Source organism: Bremia lactucae, linkage group LG2 (assembly GCF_004359215.1).
Source record: "Bremia lactucae strain SF5 linkage group LG2, whole genome shotgun sequence".
Taxonomy (NCBI): domain Eukaryota; phylum Oomycota; class Peronosporomycetes; order Peronosporales; family Peronosporaceae; genus Bremia; species Bremia lactucae.
The window spans coordinates 97,135-117,924 of NC_090611.1; the positions used below are offsets into that span (position 1 = coordinate 97,135).

General features: G+C 45.8%; 3 protein-coding genes across 3 annotated transcripts; 2 read left to right on the forward strand and 1 right to left on the reverse strand.

Moving 5' to 3' along the window:
* Positions 1-16,402: 16,402 nt before the first annotated feature.
* On the forward strand, positions 16,403-17,680 carry CCR75_001258 (uncharacterized protein; the record flags this gene model as incomplete). The annotated part of the gene is made up of 1 exon (XM_067959362.1): positions 16,403-17,680. One exon carries the CDS (start codon positions 16,403-16,405, stop codon positions 17,678-17,680), a length of 1,278 nt encoding a protein of 425 aa, XP_067821593.1.
* Positions 17,681-18,248: 568 nt separating this feature from the next.
* Positions 18,249-20,203, forward strand: CCR75_001257 (uncharacterized protein; the record flags this gene model as incomplete). Its single annotated transcript, XM_067959361.1, has 3 exons — positions 18,249-18,638; positions 18,695-18,787; positions 18,833-20,203. The coding sequence occupies 3 exons, from the start codon at positions 18,249-18,251 to the stop codon at positions 20,201-20,203; spliced, it is 1,854 nt and encodes a 617-aa protein (XP_067821596.1).
* Positions 20,204-20,284: 81 nt separating this feature from the next.
* Positions 20,285-20,602, reverse strand: CCR75_001256 (uncharacterized protein; the record flags this gene model as incomplete). Its single annotated transcript, XM_067959360.1, has 1 exon — positions 20,285-20,602. The coding sequence occupies one exon, from the start codon at positions 20,600-20,602 to the stop codon at positions 20,285-20,287; it is 318 nt and encodes a 105-aa protein (XP_067821597.1).
* Positions 20,603-20,790: the final 188 nt, after the last annotated feature.

Sequence of the window (20,790 nt, forward strand, 5' to 3'; positions counted from 1 at the left end):
AGCGTCTAATTGACAGCAGCTGGTCCGACTCTTTCTTCGAAAGCAAAGAGTAGGACTTTAGAAAACGTTCTTTTTAATAAGTCATTACATCGCGCATCATCGGGAATGGGACATTGCTTCCTGTTAAGTCAATGTCGCTGCATAGGCCTCGCACTACTTCAAGCACAGCGAGAAAATAGAGTAAATTAGGTCCTAACTTCGCTACTCTTTTGTGACTTCTAAGCCTACCCCTCTTGATCTTTCTTAGTCGTCAGCGCTTATATATATCTAATACCCCCCCCCCTCTTTAACGGGTGTTGTTACATAAGTATTATTTTCTATAAGAGAACTAATTAATATTCTAACTTATGAGAGGAAATAAGTAAATAAGTACAATTTATTATCTTGTTGATTTTGACTAAATCGTTCCAATATTACCAAATATGGTAGTATTGACGCAATAAGACGAAGTTCTATTGATTTGTTAATTTGAGTTTAGATAAACCCGCCAATCGGATAAAGACGCGATTGCACGGTGCGCAAGTAGGCGCGATATATAGACTGTTATTAATATAATAAAGTTAGAAGTAGATAGAAGATCGTTACAAAGGAACTTAATATACTTGTACAATTTTACTTTTCTCTATTCTAAAGCCTTAGAATTTACTTTTAGTAGCTAAGGCTTCTTAGCTAGTTAGAACATCTCTCTGCACGTCGTGTACGTGATGTAGTCAAAGCGCCGCACCTCACTGTAATCAGTGTAGGCTGACTACTACAGTTATCAGTATTAGCAGAGGGTGTCCCATTACACCTGGTAGCACTTCGTAGTCCGTTCAACGGCCCACGCACGTTCAATCCAACATGGACATGTTAGCTGATGAAGGAGGAGCTTTCAAGCCCCTCAAGAAAGCTATCTCGCAAAGTGTGAAAGGCTCGCTCGTTTAAGTAATTTTTAATGGAGAGCGATCGAGCACATGATTTGGGTCGTAAGTGGGCAAGCCGTAAACGCAGTGTTGTTCGCTCTACAAGAGACGAGCAACTTGCGGCTATAGCCGAGTTCATACAGCATGAACATGACGGAGCCCAAGAATAAATAAGCCTTGCTTCACCAGCAAGGCTATCAGCACGCGAAGTTTTAAGAGAACAGGGTGCTCAACAGTTAGAACTGTTAAGACAGCAGCATTTACATGCTGCTAGCGGGCCGACGCTTCCACGCCGACCCGAAGCTTAATGAGAGAAATCTCTAAGTTTAAAGCAGTCGAAGGCGACTACCTTTAAAGATGGTTCGTCGAACTAGACGATGCCATTGAAGCTCGCCGCATCAATGATGATGCGACGAAAGTGAAATTTGGCATGTCGGACTGCCAAATCTTAGGGCTCAAGCCTTACGACCCATTGGTTCTTACGTCGTATGAGGTCTTTAAGGCCCGGCTCAGGCAAACACTTGAGCCGTTACGTGCCGAATAAAGGCTCGAGCCGAGCTCCTGAGTTTGAAGCAGGGCAAGCCTGATCTTCACGCTTTTGCCCAATACACACGATACCTTGTCATTGTATCGTGAGTCATCCAATAGATGAAAAAAACAAAGGTAGATGTGTTTATAAAAGGTCTTGCAGACGGTTCTATTCGAACTAGAGACGCTAACAAGCAATTTCCATAGCGGAACAGAAAGACTTCAGCCTGAACAGGCTTCGCCCACTCTGGAGCTTGTCGTCCTCCGAGGCGGCAACGGATGTCCAGGACCTATGGACCTTTCGTATGAAGAGAGCGAGAAAAAGCAAAAGATTGCAAAAAACAACCGCTGTCAAAAGACGGGCCGCCACGCTTATGAATGTAGTGCCCCACGCTTAGTGCCTAGAAACATGAGTGAAGTAATCGACATCCCGCTAGGAAAAGCGGAGGGCGCGGATCCGACGCTGTTGCGAAATCGCAACGGCGAGGCGGATCGTCAAAAAACGGTCGGGTCGGTAGGTGCGAAGTGCCCTACTGCTCCAACAGCGTCAAAAGAATTTGCAGGTCTTTTGACGAATGTTGCTCATCACACACAAACATGGTGTGTAACTGCACCAGGTGATGAGGTTTACCTCATCACCTTGAAAGGTATAGTGGCAAAATAATTGGCACTAAAGTCCCTAGTCGACTGTGGGGCGTCGAAAATTCTCATTCGACTCCATTCGCCAAAAGATCGCAGACTCAATTTTTGATCGCGATATCCGTCAAACGAGGATGACAGTTCGCCTAGCAACAAGCGCAATTTTGACCGGGATAGGTTTCTCAAAAGCACGATCTATGAAGAACTTCAAGGGCTGAAACTCGTTCCTATGAATTGGCCAAATTGCTGACGTTTCCTCAATTTGAAGCATTGATTTGATTTAATAATGTGCGAGGGTTCTGGAAGAGACTTGGTTTTCTTTCCAACGCAGATCTGTTATAGTAAAGAAACGATTCGTAGCGGAGCTACTTCGCTCCTAAAGTCAGAAGAAGACTTTTCGATTCATAGAACTTCATAATACTATAGAACTAATGGGTTTAGCAACTTAGGGCGTCGTACAAGCTATTAAAGCTTAATTAATCTTAGTTCAAGAGTTTCAGGGGTTCGTAGAACCAAGTGGCAACTAGTGCCGACATTATATACCTTAGAAAGGCTTCTATCTCTTACAGATCAATGCGCAAGCCATAGGACAGCACTTAACGCGTTAAGATAAAAAGGGAAAATCTGCACTTTATTTAATTATACAATCTTATACCTTACCCTAGCTAATTTAAAATAGTGGTCGCCGCCAGATAAAAATTTGGCGGCGACCACATTTGTTACCCGTAATAAATGGGATTTAAGTAATTAACTATTTTAGAATACCATATAAGGGTACATTCCGCACAAGGTGAATGTACCACAACAACGGTTCTCCAACCAATGTGTATCATTACACCCTCCCCCATCAGACTTTTGACACTGAGTGACGACATTTGCTTCATTTGCTCTTTGAGGTTGGATCCTAAACAGCTGACTGTTCGGTTGTGTTTTTCTTTTCTTTGTCCCATGACAATCGAGCGTGAGTCACAGACTCTTAGCACCTTCCTCGAGGATGTGGGAATGGTAGACTTTAAAAGACACACTCCATCAGAGGATGAGGAACAAGAGCGTCGCTGTTCCACGGCTTCTCCTCCGGACAAACGTCGGTGGGACACTGATGGCTTAACTGAATTGAGCAGAAGACAGGACCCTGAGTCCAACATCATTACGAATCCGATGAAGAGCATGAGCGGGCAATCCTCATAGAAGAACAAGCTCGTCGTCGAGCTGCCGAGATAGCGATAGCTAAAGCTCATAGTAAATATAGATTCACTCCGCTACTTTGGAAGAGCGTCTCAAAGCGATCGCGGGTCACAGTTTGGCAATCTGGACCTCCGGTGACCTGGCTAGGACGCCGGAGGAGCTAGCTGCTCGCGACACTCTTCATGAGCGATACCTTACGCCAATAATAATGACGCGAGGTCAGTATCTGACGCGTTAAAGTGATCAAGCCCGTGGGGCTTTGGTGACCTCAATGAGGGAAATTCCGATCGTTAAGCGAAAACGAAATCTCAATTTAGAACTGGGTCCACGGGCCCACCACTTACCTCCACAATATTTAGAATATTAGAGAGTCTGCGGATGTGGCTGATGTTCGTTTGGAACGGAAGCTTCGCTTCGATTTCGCCAAGCTTAAAATTAAAGGCCAGTTACGTTCGGCATTATGTCATAAATCGAAGAAAGGTCAAGCCGATGTACCAGTGCTTCGGTTGACCGTGCAACCATAGATCGAAGCCGCACTGAGGTTGTAGATCTACCTAATCCCACTTCTAGTGGTGGGAAGCGTCGTTTGACGCGAGTTAACCCTGAGCTTGGCGCTCAAAGGCGTCAACGGCGCACGGGCAATCTTGCCGAAGAGGTACCTCAAACTCACAAGAAATTCGGAAGAGAGGCACCCAAGCCACTTCACCAGATACTGGTATTGACCCATACGACGACGTCGCTTTAAAAGTTTCTTTACGTGAAAGTGAAGGTTCTTTTGCGCATCAAGCAGCGCGGGTGGGGGCCGAAATCTCATCGGATCTTTATGATACTCTAAAGCACGAAGTGCACCTTCTTCGTGATGTCTTTGCTCCGGTTGAGAGGTCCTTTGAAGCGGTTCAGATTTGTTTTTGCTGCTGAAGCGTCAGCAACCTCGTTTAGAAAGCCAGCTGGACATCCTGGTGAGGATGCAGCAATCTGCGGCACGACCGCCTGTCTCGGCGCAAGCGCCTTTATTTCCACGTGGTATGGATCCCGACATGGGTGTGTACACAGCTTGCTAGGAAGGCTTAGCGTGTAAGCTAGACCCTTCTTGACCACGACCGTAAATGGTCCAATAAAGCGCAGCCGCAATTTGCTCTTGTAGACCACGGAAACCAAGTCAGTAGGTAGATGTTTAGCGTTTAATAAAACTCGGTCATCAGAATTAATACAGCTTCCGCCTACAGCATCTGCTTGTTCTTTTTGTTTGTCTTGGTCTTAGGACACTAAATCGCGTCGCGAGGACTCGCTTACTTGTTTCCGTATGATAGCAGGGCTTATATCAGCAAGACTATCGTCTGATACACCCCACAAGCCCGCAGCCACGCAGTGATATCGTAAAAGGAACGCATGGGTGGTTGAGACCGTTGACATAGAACGGATCATAGCCTGTAAAAGCATGGACAGAGTTTAACGCAAATTCCACCACTGTGAGAATTGAGCTCCAACATGTTGGTGTCTAAGCACACACACTGCGTAAAACGTCGTCAATGACGCGATTAGCTGGTTCAGTTTGACCATCGGTCTGCGGATGGTCCGCGGTGGACATGTCCAATATGGTGCCAAGCACTCGGAGAATTAATTTCCAGAGCTTACCCGGGAAACGGGGGTCCCGATCAGTGACAATTGCCACTGGCAAACCGCTTTGTCGAAACACGCGATCGATGAACAGCCTTGATGTACCTTCACCATCAATCGTATCTATCACAGCCGCTAAGTGGGCCATTAATGCTCAATTGGTCAACAAAGACCACTATGCCAGTGTTATCGGCCGAATATTTCGATAAACCGAAAACAAATTCCATACTAATGGACTCCTAACACCCTATGGGTACGGACAGACTTGCTAGTGGCGCAGCAGAATGCGCCGAGGATCTAACCCGTTGGCAAGTTTTCGCATGTGTGAACGCATGTGCTGACCTATTTTTAAAGTTTGGGCCACCAATAAATCTGGCTTACAGAGCCGTAGGTCTTTTCTCCACCGAGACGACCGCCGAGGACAGTATCGTGTGCCTCATAGAGGATTCGGTACTTCAAATCCTCATCATGAGGAACAACAGAGAATCCGTAGCGTCCGTTCATTAAAGCAACAGGTCGTTATCTGTAGAAAATCGATGTAACCTCACACGGAAACGTGCTGACAATTTAGACCCGAGTCAGTGCTCTTAAGATTTCGTAGCAGATTTACACACTGTTCATCCTCGGCGTAAGCCGAACGGATTAATTCAGTATAAGGCGACAATATAATTGTTCAATGAGAGAGCTCATAACCCAGCCAGCGAAATAACGCGTTGGCCAAAGCAATCTGCTTTCTAGTCTTATTTTTCACCACGAAGTTGTATTCGGCGAAAAAGGATATCCATCAGGTCATTCTCTGTGAGAGATGGGACGACTTAGTCGCATTGTGTAATGACGATTGATCTGTATATATCACAAACGGCTTAGAGCCGAGCAGATGAACTCTGAATTTGACGATAGCATACTTCACAGCAAGTAACTCTTTGCCAAGAACTGGTTACTTCTTTCCCCAGCTTCAAGATGTCTAGATGCGAACGCAATAGCACGTCCATGCCCATCAGCATCTGCTCGTAGCAGAGCACTGTCAATGGCAAAATTTGATGCGTGACAGACGACACTGAAAGGCCAATTTGAATTTGGTAGTGCCAGGATCGAGGCGTGGATAAGACTATCTTTAACTTCTTGAAAAGCATTATATTCTGTTCTAGTCCAGCGCCATTATGTATTCTTTTTAAGGAGGTTAAATAATGGTCTAGCCACATCAGCATAATTTTTGCTATATTTGTGTAAATAATTGGTGAGACACAATCACTTACGCAAATCCTTTTGGTTTTTAGAAACCAGCCAACCTACAATGGCTTATACCTTAGCGGGGTCCGCTCTAAGGCTTCGCTTCCCAATGAAGCGCGCTAAGAAAAGAAATTCTTCTGCGCCAAAAATGCATTAATATGCATTGATTAACATGCAGTTTATTTGTGCGCACACACTCGAGCACTGCTCGCAAATGGTCTAAATGGCTTACCATATCCGATCGACCCTCCGCACGACTATGGACAATAACGTCCACAAATTAAGTCTGTGCATAACCTCGATGAGGGTGGAACAGTTGCGTCACTAGACGATTAAATGTTGCCGGGCGCTGGAAAGCCCTTTGTGGCACAACCAAGCACTCCCATAGCATTCCGCTTGAGGTGCTAACCGCTGTGATCCGAATATCGCTAGCTCGCATGAGCAGTTGGTAGTAACCATCGACGAAGTCAAGTGCACTGAACATTGTACATTCCACCATATTGTTCCAAAGATAATCCTTTCTAGGAATGGGGTTTTGTGCTGGTATAGTGCCAGCATTATACTTAATTTAAGCATGTACAATGCTCCATTTACCATTCGGCTTTTTGACACAAAATGTCGGTGTCGAATAGGAAATTGCTCTCTCGTACCATTTTTGCCTCGTGTTTAGCACGGAAAAAATCGTCAATGACTTTACACTGCCCTTGATATAGGTCACTGTCGTGTGACACATTATTTGGTTCCCGGAACCAAGTCGATTTCATGACAGACTTTTCCATCCGGGCGTAAAACAGATGGTGGTTGGTACATACCACATCTTGGAATTTCTGAATCAGGGAATAAATGGATCCATAGGAATTTAAGGATCGATGACCCACTCCGCGCACTAAGAGCAGCGTTTGTGTCATCCAGGATAGCTTCGTCCATAGGTGACGATGAGTTTAACTCTATCGTTGGTCGAATACCACCATATCAGATAAGTCGCCAGCCTTTAAGGTTCAGCCGGACTCATCAATAGAATTCCGTCTAGCTCTGATAGAGCATGTAACGAAGAGATTGCCGCAAGGCTGACTTCTCCCTCACTGTTACCAGTTTCACCATTAAGAAGCGTATGTGATTGCTCACTCGTATCATTTTGTGAGGGTATAAACGCTTCGCGCTTCCACTGTCTTGGAGTAGAGACAATACGCCTCTTAGAGGCCGGGACATTCACGTCCCCGGGTTTTCCAGCCTGTATTGGTTCTATACAAGACATGGTGTCTAATTTGACATCCGACAAGGAGCTAGGTAACTCAAGTTCCTTATCCAGCGAACGTTTACGTGTCGCTTCACGTGCATTTGAAGTATTTGACCCAAAATGCCCTGACGAACCGTCAATAGTGCCACTACTGACATTCCACCTTGGCCGACCATACTCGGTGGTCTTAGACGTGCCACTCCACTTATATCAGGGATATTGCACCCTCGAGGTCCTGGCGAACCACCAACAGTGTCACTACTGACACTCAGTACAATGCCACCTCGGCCGACCATACTCGGTGGACTTAGACGTGCCACTCCACGTATCTCAGGTATATTGCACCCTTGATGATTTGGCCTTAGGCCAACAATGCTTTCTGCATTCAGTGAATCGTTATTACAACGAGTGTCCACTTCTTTCTGCTGAGTCGGGCTCAGAATTAATGTTTTCAACATTGGAGTTTATTAGCTCAGACATTATTATGTCTAAAATATTGCAAGACTCAGTCAATGATTCGCGCCAATAGCGCTTTTGTTGCCTAGCAAAGGTGGGTTCATGATTCTTCAAAACTTTGCTAGGAACATTGCGCGTGGCGCTTAAGGTCTTAGACCTCCAATCAATCCATGGCTCTTGGCGTTCAAGCCAGGCCATACAACGGATAAGATCATATATCGAATCCAAATCAAGAACAAGACAGCAATTCATACCGTCAAAGTCCTGAACCTTTATGCCTTAGTTCAATGGAACCTTAGAGACAGTGACGCGAGTCCCAGTCGCTAAGCAAACAGTGATTGTATCACTTTCACGCGCTTTAAACGCCTCAACGTTTGTTGACTTCCTTCGATGGAAAGACGTCGAGCATCATTGCAAGACGCTCCTGAGTCAATTAAAATTGACCATGGCCTATTAAAGCCCTTCACAGTTGCTTGAGCAACTAGCAAGCCAGGCATTTACTCACACCCCGTGCCATTACGCACCAAGCTAATTGGGGCTAGGTCCTGTTTACTCTCACCTCGTATAGGTTTGACAGAGCCTAGGTCTTCCTCAATAGGGCGCCCCGCACCTACTGGGTATCGACGTCTTCCCGCACCGTACCATATTTCTAGTATTGGTCGGAATTGGTGCTCTTTCGAGCTTTGCGCGTATTTCGTAGGGAACGGACCGGACGTAAGTGTTTCGTGCTTCCGCATATATAACATCTATGGATGGTCTTATGCTATTCCACAGCTTGAGAGGCCTCTTCTCCTTCCTCAAACGAGGCTTATATCCATGAGTTCCGGTCTATTAGACGGTACCCATGTGATCAAAGAGCTTGTTCGGTAAACAGGCAAGCTAACACGAGCAGACTTAAAGTTGAACTCAGCGCATAGCGCTTTAGCAACTGCTTCTTCGATAGTAGCAGGATGAGATTGGAATAATTCCGTCTGGGCAACGCTCCCATAAAGATTATTACAGCAATTGCTTCTTGCACCGGGTTTTGATGCATTGATGCAATGAGGGTTCTCAACTCGTGGACAAAGTCCCAGGGTTTGTTTACCCTGTCGAGTCGCTAGGAGCCATGCTCGCATGCGAATAGCCTGATCAGGCGGTGCAAGTATGCTGGTCGTTTGCTGTTTCAGCGAATCTCATGAGGGAAAAGCGTCGTTTATGGACGTACTGCTCGGTAGTGCCCACCCCATTGCTCTACCTCCGAGTTTGGAAATGGCCATTGCTACCTTTTTTTGTTCTGTTAAGAACAAAGCGGAGTCAATGGACATCTCCACCTGCTTAATCCACAAAGGGAGGTTTCCCCCCTCTTTTGCCTCAAAGTACATTAACAACTAGAGGGCGAGCCCTCGGTTCTAAATCAGGTACAGAGATGTACCGGGTTGGCATAGATGCCGCTAAGTGGTCCTGTACCTGACAGATCAGGGAGGCTTCGGATCGCATGAAGGCTTCAAGCCTTGCATGCAGGACCTCTGGTTCGTGGGAGATAATAAATTCCACGTGTTCAATCACCAATAAGGATTTGAGCTTGTCATTAGCGGCGCGTTGCGCTTCTGACAGTTCTGGAACCTCTTCCATTTTTGTGACGTTTAAGTCTTGTAAAGACTCAGGCGTGGATTGACTACGAGTGCTACAAGGTGTAGCGGAGCTTCCTCGCTCCTAAAGATAGAGGAAGACTTTTAGACACTGAGAGCCTCTTAGTTCTATTGAAGTAATGGGTTTTACAACTCATGGAGTTGAACAAACTATTAGACCTTATGAATTTTAGTTCAAGGAATTCAGGGGTTCGTAGAATTAAGTGCCCAAGAGTACAAGATATTCCGTTCGGATAAGTAGGCACCCAAGCGGTGTGGCTAGTCATGCCACAGGGGCTAAGTAATGTACTGCGATAATTAACAGATGTGTTACCAATCTGTTGAGATCGATGTGGGATTTTGCACCGAGCTATTTTGATGACGTCTTCATTCAAGCAGAGCCATGAACGGAAAGCCGGACGTTGAAGTTCATCGTACCCACGTCCGAAAGTTTCTTTCACTTATGCGTAAGCTCGAGTTGTATGCAGATCTCAAGAAGTGTATATTCGCTGCAAGCGAAATACCACTTCTTGGGTGCGTCGTGGGTAAACACGGTGTACGCTCGGATCCAGAAAAAATAATAAAGGCGATCCCCGATTGACCTGTGGCAGTCGATGGAAACGGATTTAGAAAGTTCCTCGGTTTAGCGTACCTGCACAAGTACTCCCACAATTATGCCGAATGACAGCTTTCAAATAAAAGCGGGTGTGATCCATGTTACGAGGTTGATTCATGTTCGTCAAACGAAGCGAACCGCATCTTCCCTCCCATCCATTGATGGATTCAGGTGGTGAGAAGTGCTTTCTTGTTGAAAGTTTCTTGAAACAACCTTGAGGCAAAGGGGGTTCGAACGAGCTATCTCGTTCGTTGGCGAGGGTAACCACCCCTGCATGATAGTTGAGAACCTCGTTTTCCAGTTATGTTGGACGTTCCGGGTCTCGTCTCGCAGCACGACGAGTCCCATCCTGCTCGGAAGAATGTCCATCGGAGAACGAGCGCTCTTCTCGCTCGTAAAAGGATTTGACGTTCTCAATCCCACGACGCATCTCATAAGAGATGATCGTCCTCCAATCAGGATCTTTGACGGGATATGTTTCCTTAGGGGCAAGTCCTGCACCCTGAAAACAGCATAGGCATAAGTCCCCCACGAGAGGCAAATCGGTGCAACTTATAGCATGCACCGACTACGGTCCGTTTCTCGAACTGTTCACGGAAAGCATTTGGCCTGTCAAGCCAGACCTCACGGCCTTTTTGTACATTCTGTACAAAGGCTGTCCAAGCTTGGAACAAAGGTTTGACATATGCCGGAAAAAGGCATCGATGAAGATTTCCGTCTCATCCTCACCAGGCTTGTGAAGCCTGGATGAGTCGAATTGCGGAATATGATATGGATCGTTAGTCAAACTAGATCAACGAATGAGGTTATCCTAAGAGGGCAACCAAGACCTCTTTTCAGGAGCGAACCGCAACGTATTGCGATCCCTCTCCTCTTGGTTCATGTTAACGTTATCGTTAATTTGGCCTTTAGAGCGATCCTTAAAATCGTTTTTTTCCTGGTGATGCAAACTTGCACCACCACCAGCACTCTTCCCTTCGCGACCACTTAGTTCCTGATGACGCATACTTACGTCAACAGAGTTGTTATCACCCACGGAGTCATCTGACGATGACTCCCTACCAAAGAGGTCCGACGACCCGAACAACCTCATCGTCACCTCTCTGGTTATCACGATAGAACCCAAAGGTTTAACGTACTCGGCCACGGGTGATCCGGCGGCCTTTTCAGTAGCGACTGAGTCGGGCGATGCCGGTGACTTGGTCCAGTCACCTTTAATTGGTGTAGCAGGTGACTTGTCACCGTCACTTGCCATGTCATCAACAGATGACATGTTCCAGTCACCTACACTGGGAGTGGGAGTTGACGTATTGCCCGCAAAAGACGCATTATCGACTACTTAAAATTTGCACTACCAACAACTGCACTGATCCGTGCAGCTGCCAGCTTTGCGGCCTCATGGCCCACGCAGAAAGACTTGTTAGTCGCCATCTTGATTTTGGTCAAAATCAATGAATGAAAATTAAAACAATATTTGTGTTGAAACCAATAATGTAAAACTACAGGGAAATACATAATATTATTTCTTGTCACCCAACATCAGTCACTATATTGACTGTTGGTTAAGAAGGGGGGTGTAACGGGGTGTCCCGTTACATAAGTATTATTTCCTATAAGAGGAATAACGATTATTATTTCCTATTAGAGGAAACAAACGAAGAAGTACAAAGTTATTATTCCTTATTAATTCTGACTCAAATAGTTCCAATAATACCCAATTTTGTAGTATTGATGAAATTACACATTACCTGTATTGATTGGTTGATTTAAGTCTATATCAAACTCACCATCGTTACAAGACACGATTGTGCGGTGCGCAAGGAGGCGCCATACTTACTCAAATGCCATTATAATAAATTCGGTAGATCGTTGCGTAGAAAACTAAATTTATTAATACAGTTTTACTTTTTCCTAATTCTAATTCTTTGAATTATCTTTGGTAGCTAAAGCCCCTTAGCTACTTAGAAACCTTCTTCTGTACCCTTGAGTCTATGAAGTTTCGAGGCACCTACCCTGCACTGTAATCAGCGTAAGGTTTATTAGTACTAGTGAAGGGGGCCCCGTTACACATGCCAAATATGTTGGGTCTCTTTCATAGATAACTTCAAAAGAATTCTTTGTAGGAAAGAGCTGCGCATGAGACTCGGTTTGTAATACATACCGTAGTAGTCATCGCCTTTGCACACCATTTTTTTCTCCACCTTCATGTGGAAAATCATTCCCTTTTGCACGTTCCGCAACCGTGCGATTCATTCTCTCTGCCAATTTAATTCCTGTGAGTACGGCACAATTGTTTGGTGGATAATCAGCTTTTTTGCAAATTTTCCGATCCATTATTTGTCCTAATGTACTTTATAGTAAAGTCCATTTGATTCTCCATACGTGCCTTGTTTTCAGTAAATCTGCCCCCCGCTTCTGACTTGTAACTGTAAAGTAAGCCAATGTATAACACAAAACAATCGTCGATAAACGTAACAATATACCTTGCTCCACCTCGTGATTTCGTTTCTATTGGTCCCATTACATCGCTATGTATAACTTGAAGTGGAACTGTCTTCTTCACTCCTCCATATGTTGACTTCGTAAGTGGCTCACCATGCATCCTTCACATAACCCCCCCCCCCTCCATCTTTGCCGATATTACGAGTGCCATATACTCAAAACCATTCATGCGTTTATGTAGAGTCTTCATCTTGTTCATTGGTTGATGAACAAGTCGATCATGCCAGATGTTTTAAGTCCACCTTTGAACCATATCCAATTTATGTGCATAATCTTGCTGATTCGTCTGGTTGGCAATTCATTATGTTAATCGTTCCACATTTTAACACAGTAGTCACCACTTCGCCACCATTCTTGATAACACATATATCCTTAGCGAACGTCACTTATAAAGCACGCTAGGACAACTCTGGAATTGATAGCAATCGTAGATCCAGATCAGCTACGAATAAATCGTCTTCCATTCGGATTCGAACCTTGCTCTTCAGTATCGCACGTGCTCCAACCCCCATCACCAGCACGTTGCTGCTATTTGCAACTGCAATTGCTATCGGGTCATTTATTTTTCTTAATTCCGAAAATTTGTCTTCGTATGTCTACTTGCTCCACTACCCAAAAGCCATTCGTTAGAACCTCGGTTTGATGTTGTAAACGCTTGCTCTTTGTTCTTTTTTTCTCTTCGCGTAGTTCCGCTCCTACATTCGTGCTTCTTGTGACAGACCTTGTTGCATAGTAAACATTTTTCTGCAAACTTACGTTGGTGGTCCTTGCGTCTTGACGCGTAAGTTGACCGTGGACCAATTTATTGCTCTCTTTTCTTGCTATGTATTCATACTAGCGATGAAGCGTCTCCTTGACTTTTTATAAATTGATCCCGTTCATGTTCTCAGCGATCTTGTCAATCTGGTCATAGTCTTCAGAATGACTTGCAAACAGGATTACCAGCTGTTCATGCATTAATGTTCCGTCGCTTGCATCGACATACAAAGCGCATCAATTTCTGGAAATGCTCCAAGATGTTACCATGCTTGGGTAACTTAAACTCATTCAACTGACGTCGCAATTGAACCCATTTTGGACACATCGTCGAAGAAAAAAATCTTTAGGACCCCCCATGCCTCCGCCATTGACGAGGCATTCGTACCATCGACTGTAAGCTTGGGCTTATCATTGTCGCCACGATTGCAAAGGCCATCATCACGTTGACTTTCCAAGTCGATGACAGTTGCGTCTCTTTCTCTTAGGGCCTTCATCTCATCGATGTACTTTTTTCCCCACCTTTATTCGTGCGTTCCCACACGAGGTTATTATCTTCGCGGAGTATATCGTACGACTCGCCCGTACTTGGGCTTAGAACCAGTTGATTATAGAAAGAGTAACGTGAAAAGAAACATAATTAGGTCCTTAGTTCGCAATTCTGTGGTACCTGTAACCCCTAGCATTCTTGATCCTTCTTAGTGACTTCTGAGTGACGTCAGCGCTTAAACATTTCCAATAGAAAGCATTTGACCGTCTTTTATCACGTGCAGTGAGGTAGCTGGTGGGCGTTTAAGGCGACCTCACCCAGCAAAATTCTACTTTTGAACAAGTGACGGATGCGGTTGCCCGTCTTCTCGTGCGCATTGTATACTAGGAAGTAAGTTTAATACTAATGCATATTTGGAAGCTGGTATAGCCACACACACCTTTTGGTGTCATCACATCCCCTTTACGTATGTTTGCTGTTATAAAACAAGACAACAGATCAATGAGAGCGTAAAATATTTGTAATGGTGTAAATTTTTTCACTTTATCGCAAAATCAATTGAAATTCTTTTAGAATCGTCTTTAGATCCCTATTTTGGCTTTCTTGTACACCACACACCCTAAATTATATTAGTTAATCCATTCCTTGATCACCTGCCTCTGTGTTTATGAGAGCTGTGTAAGGGCAGCTACTTGTTTGTAACTATAATTCACATTAGAAACCTATATGCAGGCCTTTCCAGCTTCAATAGCCCGAAAGGCCTGCAAAAAGACTTCCCAGTATATGCGCAATTGCCTTGTAAATAGCAAGATGCTTATTATAACAAAACAATACTTACGAAAGCTGACAAAAACTGGATAACAAGGAAAATGTAGCTTGCTTGCGCTAACGGAAACTACAAAACAAATGCACTAATATTCGCCTATCAGAAAGGTAAGCAATGCACTTTCACAAAGATTAGTTGAAGTGAAGTAATATAAATCCATCGTTCGCTTAATTTCCTAAGACTATATAACATGCATGCGCAAGAGCGCAGCTCCAAATCTGTCGCCTACTTCCAACTCAACTTTTCTTGGCTTAACGACCTCATACGACGTAAGAACCAATGGGTCGTGAAGGCACGTCTGGCTAAGTTGATCATGCTAAATTTCACTTTTGTCGCATCATCATTGATGCGACGTACTTCAATGTCGTCGTTTAACTTGACGAATCATCTTTAAAATGAGGCGCCTTGACTGCTTTATACTTAAAGATTTCTATCTTTTAGCTTTCGGGTCGACGTGGAAACGTCGGCCCACTTGAAGCATTTAAATGCTGCTGTCTCAACAGTTCCAACTGTGGAGCACCCTGTTCTCGACACCTTTACGCGCTGGGAGCTTTGCTGGTGAAGCTAGGCTTCTTTTTCCTGGGCCTCGTCGAGTTCATGTTGTATGAACTCGGCTATAGCCGTATTTTTTTATCTGTGTTCAGATTGAGCAGCATGGCACCAACGGCTGGCCCGCCTACGGCAGAACTCATGGTTCGATCGCTCTTCAATCAAGGTCACTAATGAGTAAATCTTTCACGCGTGCATGATAGCCTTCTTGAGGGGCTTGAAAGCTCCTTCCTTCTTCATCCAACATGTCCATGTTGGATGGAATGAGCGTGGGTCATTGAACGAACTTCGAAGTGCTACCTGGCGTAACGGGGCACAGTTTGCTAGTACTGATAATAGTACTTGTCAGCCTACACTGATTACAGTGAAAGTGGGGCGCCTCGGCTCCTTTACTTACAAGAGGTGCAGAGGAAGGTATAAAGTAGCTAGGAAGTCCTGGCAACCAAAGGTTAACTCTAAGGCTTTAGAATCGAGAAAAAGTAAAACTGTATGTATATATTAAATTCCTGCGTAACGATCTTCTATATACGACTGACTTTAATATATCAATAACTAACTATGTATGACGCCTACTTGCGCCACAATCGTGTCTTGTAACGATTGGCGGGATTGATTTAAACTTAAATCATCCAATCAATAGAATTGATGTTCCTAATGCGTCAATATTACCAAATTTGGTAATATTGGAACTATTAATTCAACATTAATAAAGATAATAATTTTAAATTATTTGTTTAATTTTCTTATTCCTCTTGTAGGAAATAATACTTGTGTAATTGACATCCTTTTTCATTCTTTGTGCTTTTGAATCCAAGTTGATATAAGGCTTATGTATTCTTATTCAGACACCAAATGTCTAACTATTCGAACAGCTAAATTTTGTGGAATAGATTCCGAGATCTCGCCGGTAATAAGTAGAGCGATAAAGCTGTCCTTCCTTCAAGTAGCAATCACAGGAAGGAAAATGTTATTAAGATGCAAACGTGATAAAATGGTCTCTATTAGGAGCATCAGTCTTCCAAAAAAAGATACTCTGGACTTCCGCTCCAAGCATGATCGTCTCAAAGTCAAAGCGTCTCCGTTCTTTCCGCTATATGGCCAACCACTCCGCGGCCCCGCTGTCCTCGTCCAAGCCTAACGCGCACCCCCCCCTTCAGACGTCACGTACCCGCTTCTCAACCCACGCATCCGCATCTTCCGGGTCGTTCCTGTCCCCATCCACAACCTCTTTATCCACATTCGATCCAAAAGTCCCCCATTTCATGGCCCCGCGTCTTCAGTTTGAGACAAATAAAACCCCAAATGCTATCAATCGCTCTCACTTTGCGCTCGATTTGCACACGTGGACGTTTCTAAACCACGGTGCATTCGGCGCTTCTACGCATGAAGCCATTAAAGCAGTCGAGTACTGGCATTCCCAGGCAAACAAACAGCCTCTAAAATTACACGATCGCGACCTGTTTCCCCTCCTCATGCAATCAATTGAGGCATTAGCAACATTCCTTGAAGTCTCGAATCCCAAGGAATTAGTGCTTCTTCCGAACGCCACATCGGGCTTGCATGCCGTTCTCGCTTCGATCCTCCAGTCTCGGCTGGCGAAAGCAAAGACCGTGGTGCTTTTCTCCACCCGGTACGATGCCGTAAGGGCAATATTACAGTCTCTACAAGACACACACGAGCCTCACGTGCATGTGCATGAAGAGGAATTGAGTCTTAGTGACTCGTACGACGACAACAAAGTGCTAGACAAGTTAGAAAAGGCCTTTAAGGCCGTGGAAGCGTCTGGGCGATCTGTAACCCTCGTCGTCGTTGATCATATTACATCTACTACTGCTGTCTTAATGCCTTTACGAGCGATTATAGAGCGCTGTCACAGCCGTGGCCAAGGCGTTCCTGTGCTCGTGGATGGAGCACATGGGCCACTAAACATCCCTTTAGACCTTGATGCACTAAATGCGGATTATTATGTCGGAAATTGCCACAAATGGCTCTGCGCGCCGCGCGGAGCGGCATTCTTGCATGTGAAACGCGTCGATGGACCGCGCATTTTGCCGCGGGTCGTTTCTTATGGCTATAAGGACGGTATGCAACGGGCCTTCCTCTGTACGGGAATGCAAGACTACAGCGCGTGGCTCACGCTGCCGCATTGTCTTGCGTATTGGCGTCGTCAAGGCGTCGACGCGACGCGCGCGTATATGCACACGCTGGCGCACGAGGGCGCACGAGTGCTGTCGTGTCGATGGCACTTGTCCACGCACGTGCAAGCGCTGAAAGTGCCGCGTGTTAAACGCCATGCGATGCGATTGGTACAATTGCCTACGATGCAAACGCTCTGTGGCGGCGTGGTGGTGGACGAAAAAGCTCCGAACGCGACGTTGTCGGACGCCCAGCGCGTGCAAGATGCGCTCTATAGTCGGCATCGGATTGAGGTGCCGATCAAGTGCGTCGAACGGAGACTCTACGTCCGCATCTCGGCGCACGTGTACAATAATCTCGAGGACTTTGAGCGGCTTGCTGTGGCGATGATTGAGAGCGATTGATACAGGAGCTGTAATAGCATGGGCTGCCACAGAGTGTCGTGGTGTTTGAGAATGATTGTCGATGGCGGGAGTGAATGTTTAATGGTTGCTAGTTCGAGGTCGACAGAATGATGCATCTGATGCCACATGAGCTACTTTGTGTAGCCAACTCATTCGTGACGGTACGAATAAGCACGCTTGTCCTTACGCTGCTTTTGCCACTCTGTGGGGCAAGATCGACCACATTTTTGAGACGAAACGCAAGTGTTCCTTTTCAAGTCAATGCACGGTGCACCGGCATACTTGACTCTTAAAACGTTTGATCTAAATTATGTCTTTTCTGCGCCTGGCTTCATGTGGACGCATGTATCGCTTCTTGCCACGGAACCGCTCCATGCGCTCGCTTTTAATTCTTCTTGTCGTCTTTGCAAGCAGCATGTTTATGTGGACACAGCTTTACTTTAGATTAATTATGGCAAGACCCGAATGCTCTTGTATGCTCGAATTCGATGCATGAGCTCCATCGATGAAACAATAATTAAAGAAGTTAGTTTGTCTGAAGCATGTAGCCATCTTGATATCAATATCCATGAAAGTCCACTTTTGTCTTTTTAATACTGTGGCCGAAAATTTAAGGTATACGATGCCCAAGGTGTTGCTGTGCGGGGCAGTACAGGGCCAATGGGAGCTTTTGTTCGAGCGCGTGCGCCGGCTCAATGCAGCAGCCAAGGAAAAGCCTTTTGAGGCGCTCGTGTGTATTAGTCGCTGCTTTCCACTTCCAGTTGATTACCTCGCGGGAGGTGATAAGCAGACGCCAATCCCCACGTATTTTTTACCAGCATATGAGGCCGCGCGCTTGTGGCAAGAAAATGCCAAGCAGATGGAAACATTTGACCACTTGAGCTCCGTGACGCAGCCATCGGCACCTGTAGAGATTGGCGAAGGCTTCTTTTGCCTGGCAGGGGCTGGAGTTGCAACTGTGCGTGAGTGCAGAATTAATAGTTTGCAAGGGCATTTTACTTATAAAAGTGACAGATTGCAGGACTTAAGATAGCTTATGTGTCGGGCACGGAGTCTCCTGGACAAAAGGACGAGAAAGGGGCAGTGTTGACGTATTCAAAAGCTTCGGTGCGTAACATGCTAAAGTTTTAAATGAGTGGGGTGAAATGATAGGGAACATTTGTACTGAAACAGGTTAATACTTTGGTGCAAGAGCTTCTTAACAGTCCCGAGCAAGGCGATGTCGATTTCTTGTTCACGGCGGATTGCCCAGCAAATTTTCAGCTATTGTTGCCGGAACAGCAACTTTCTCCTGGTTTGCAGGCCATGCGAGGAAGTGAAGCCATTTGCGAGCTGGTGCAACAAGTTCATCCAAAGTACCACATCACAAGTCGTGGAGGCGATGGCAGTCGTGGCGATGTGTTTTATCAGCGATTGCCGTACGTGAGCGAAGTGACTGGTTCCAAACGGAAGCAACTCACGCGTCTGATTAATCTAAGTGGAGTCAACACCAGCAAAGACAAGACACGCAAGTATTTGCATGCGCTCCAAGTCGTGCCATTCCTGCAACAGAGTCCGGGAGATCGTCAGCATGTCGATATTCCGACAGGAACGACGCAAAACCCATATCTCTACGCGAAGCTCGAGCAACTTCGAAGCGACGAGCAATCGATCTTAAAGCGGAGGAAGGTCGAAGGGCTCTCGACGGAGCAAATTGAGCAACTAACCGCCAAAAGTCGAGGCGATGCTCAATATTTTTACGACGAGAAGTTGGCGGCCAAGGGTCAACGCAAGGGCGGGTTGATTCCAGGACAAGGGAAGAAGCCTCGTGTGGCAGACCGCACCGAGTGCTGGTTCTGTCTGTCTACGCCAAGCCTTGAGCGCCATTTGATTGTAAGCATTGGCCAAGAAGCGTATCTTGCGATACCCAAAGGAGCCATCTGTGAAGACCATGTGCTGATTGTACCCATTGCGCACGAAGCAACTACTTTAAAGCTTCAGGACGACACGTGGCGAGAAATGGAGCGCTTTAAAGCGGCGCTGCGTCGGTATTTCGCATCACAGGACAAGGAGCTGCTGGTGATTGACCGCAATGTGGCGACACTGGGTGCTACGCATTGTCACTTGCAAGTCGTGGGGGTGCCGAAAGCTCTCGCGGGTAATGCTTGCCGTATTTTTGAGACCGAAGGCGAGAAATACCACGTCACGTTTAAAAACATAGGGCATGATGGCGATGCGCAAGCCTCAGCGAGTACAGGGCCACTGGAGCTACTGCGCCAAGAGACAAACGGCCAATCCTTCCTGTATGCCGAATTGCCAACTAGCGACGGGGGCACTTCTCAACTGCTTCATCGGGTCGAGGGCAAGCACTACGTCCAGTTTGGGCGACACGCAACTGCTTGTTTGCTAGGGATGCCGCGGCGTGCTAATTGGAAGTTCTGTGTGTTGCCTAAAGCAGAAGAAGAGGAGCTGACGCTTAAGTTCAAGAGGCAATGGAAAGCTTTTGACTTTACACTCACCGACAAGGATGACGAGGGAACTTAATATTAGATACGGCGAGGCCGGTTAAGCAGAAGATCAATATGATAGAACGATGGCGAGAGACATAATCTTGTAAGTCAGGCTTCATGATGCCTTCTTGTTGCTAAACACGGTGTGCCTTGCGTCTGTCTTGCGTTTCGCTTGAACAGCTGCCGGTGATCCCGACATTGTCTTGTTTCCCATGCCGTCCGAAACGACAGGGCATTCTTGCAGCGCCTCGGCGATCTGCTTCTTATAGTCGACGCCGTAAATATCACACCACGCTTTCTCGCCTTCCGAAATAGGTGGAATGTTCGTCTTGCGCGCTGATGCGGAAGACTGCTGCAGCAACCGCGAGGGCGTCGAAGATTTGATGCAGCGGGCTGCGGCTTTCGGTAGGCGGAGAGCGGTGTAGTTGATCATGATATTGACGGAGTTCGAGGTGATCTTTTTTTGATGCGAGTGCTGCAGAGGAAATTGCAAAGTGAGGTTGAAGGGAAACTTGTCGAATGAAAACAATTGCGGGGCGAAACGACGTTTTGCAGGGTGGCAGATAAGCTTTTCGTCTCGTTTCTGCACATGTAGCTATGTAAAACTTGCGTTTCGTTTGC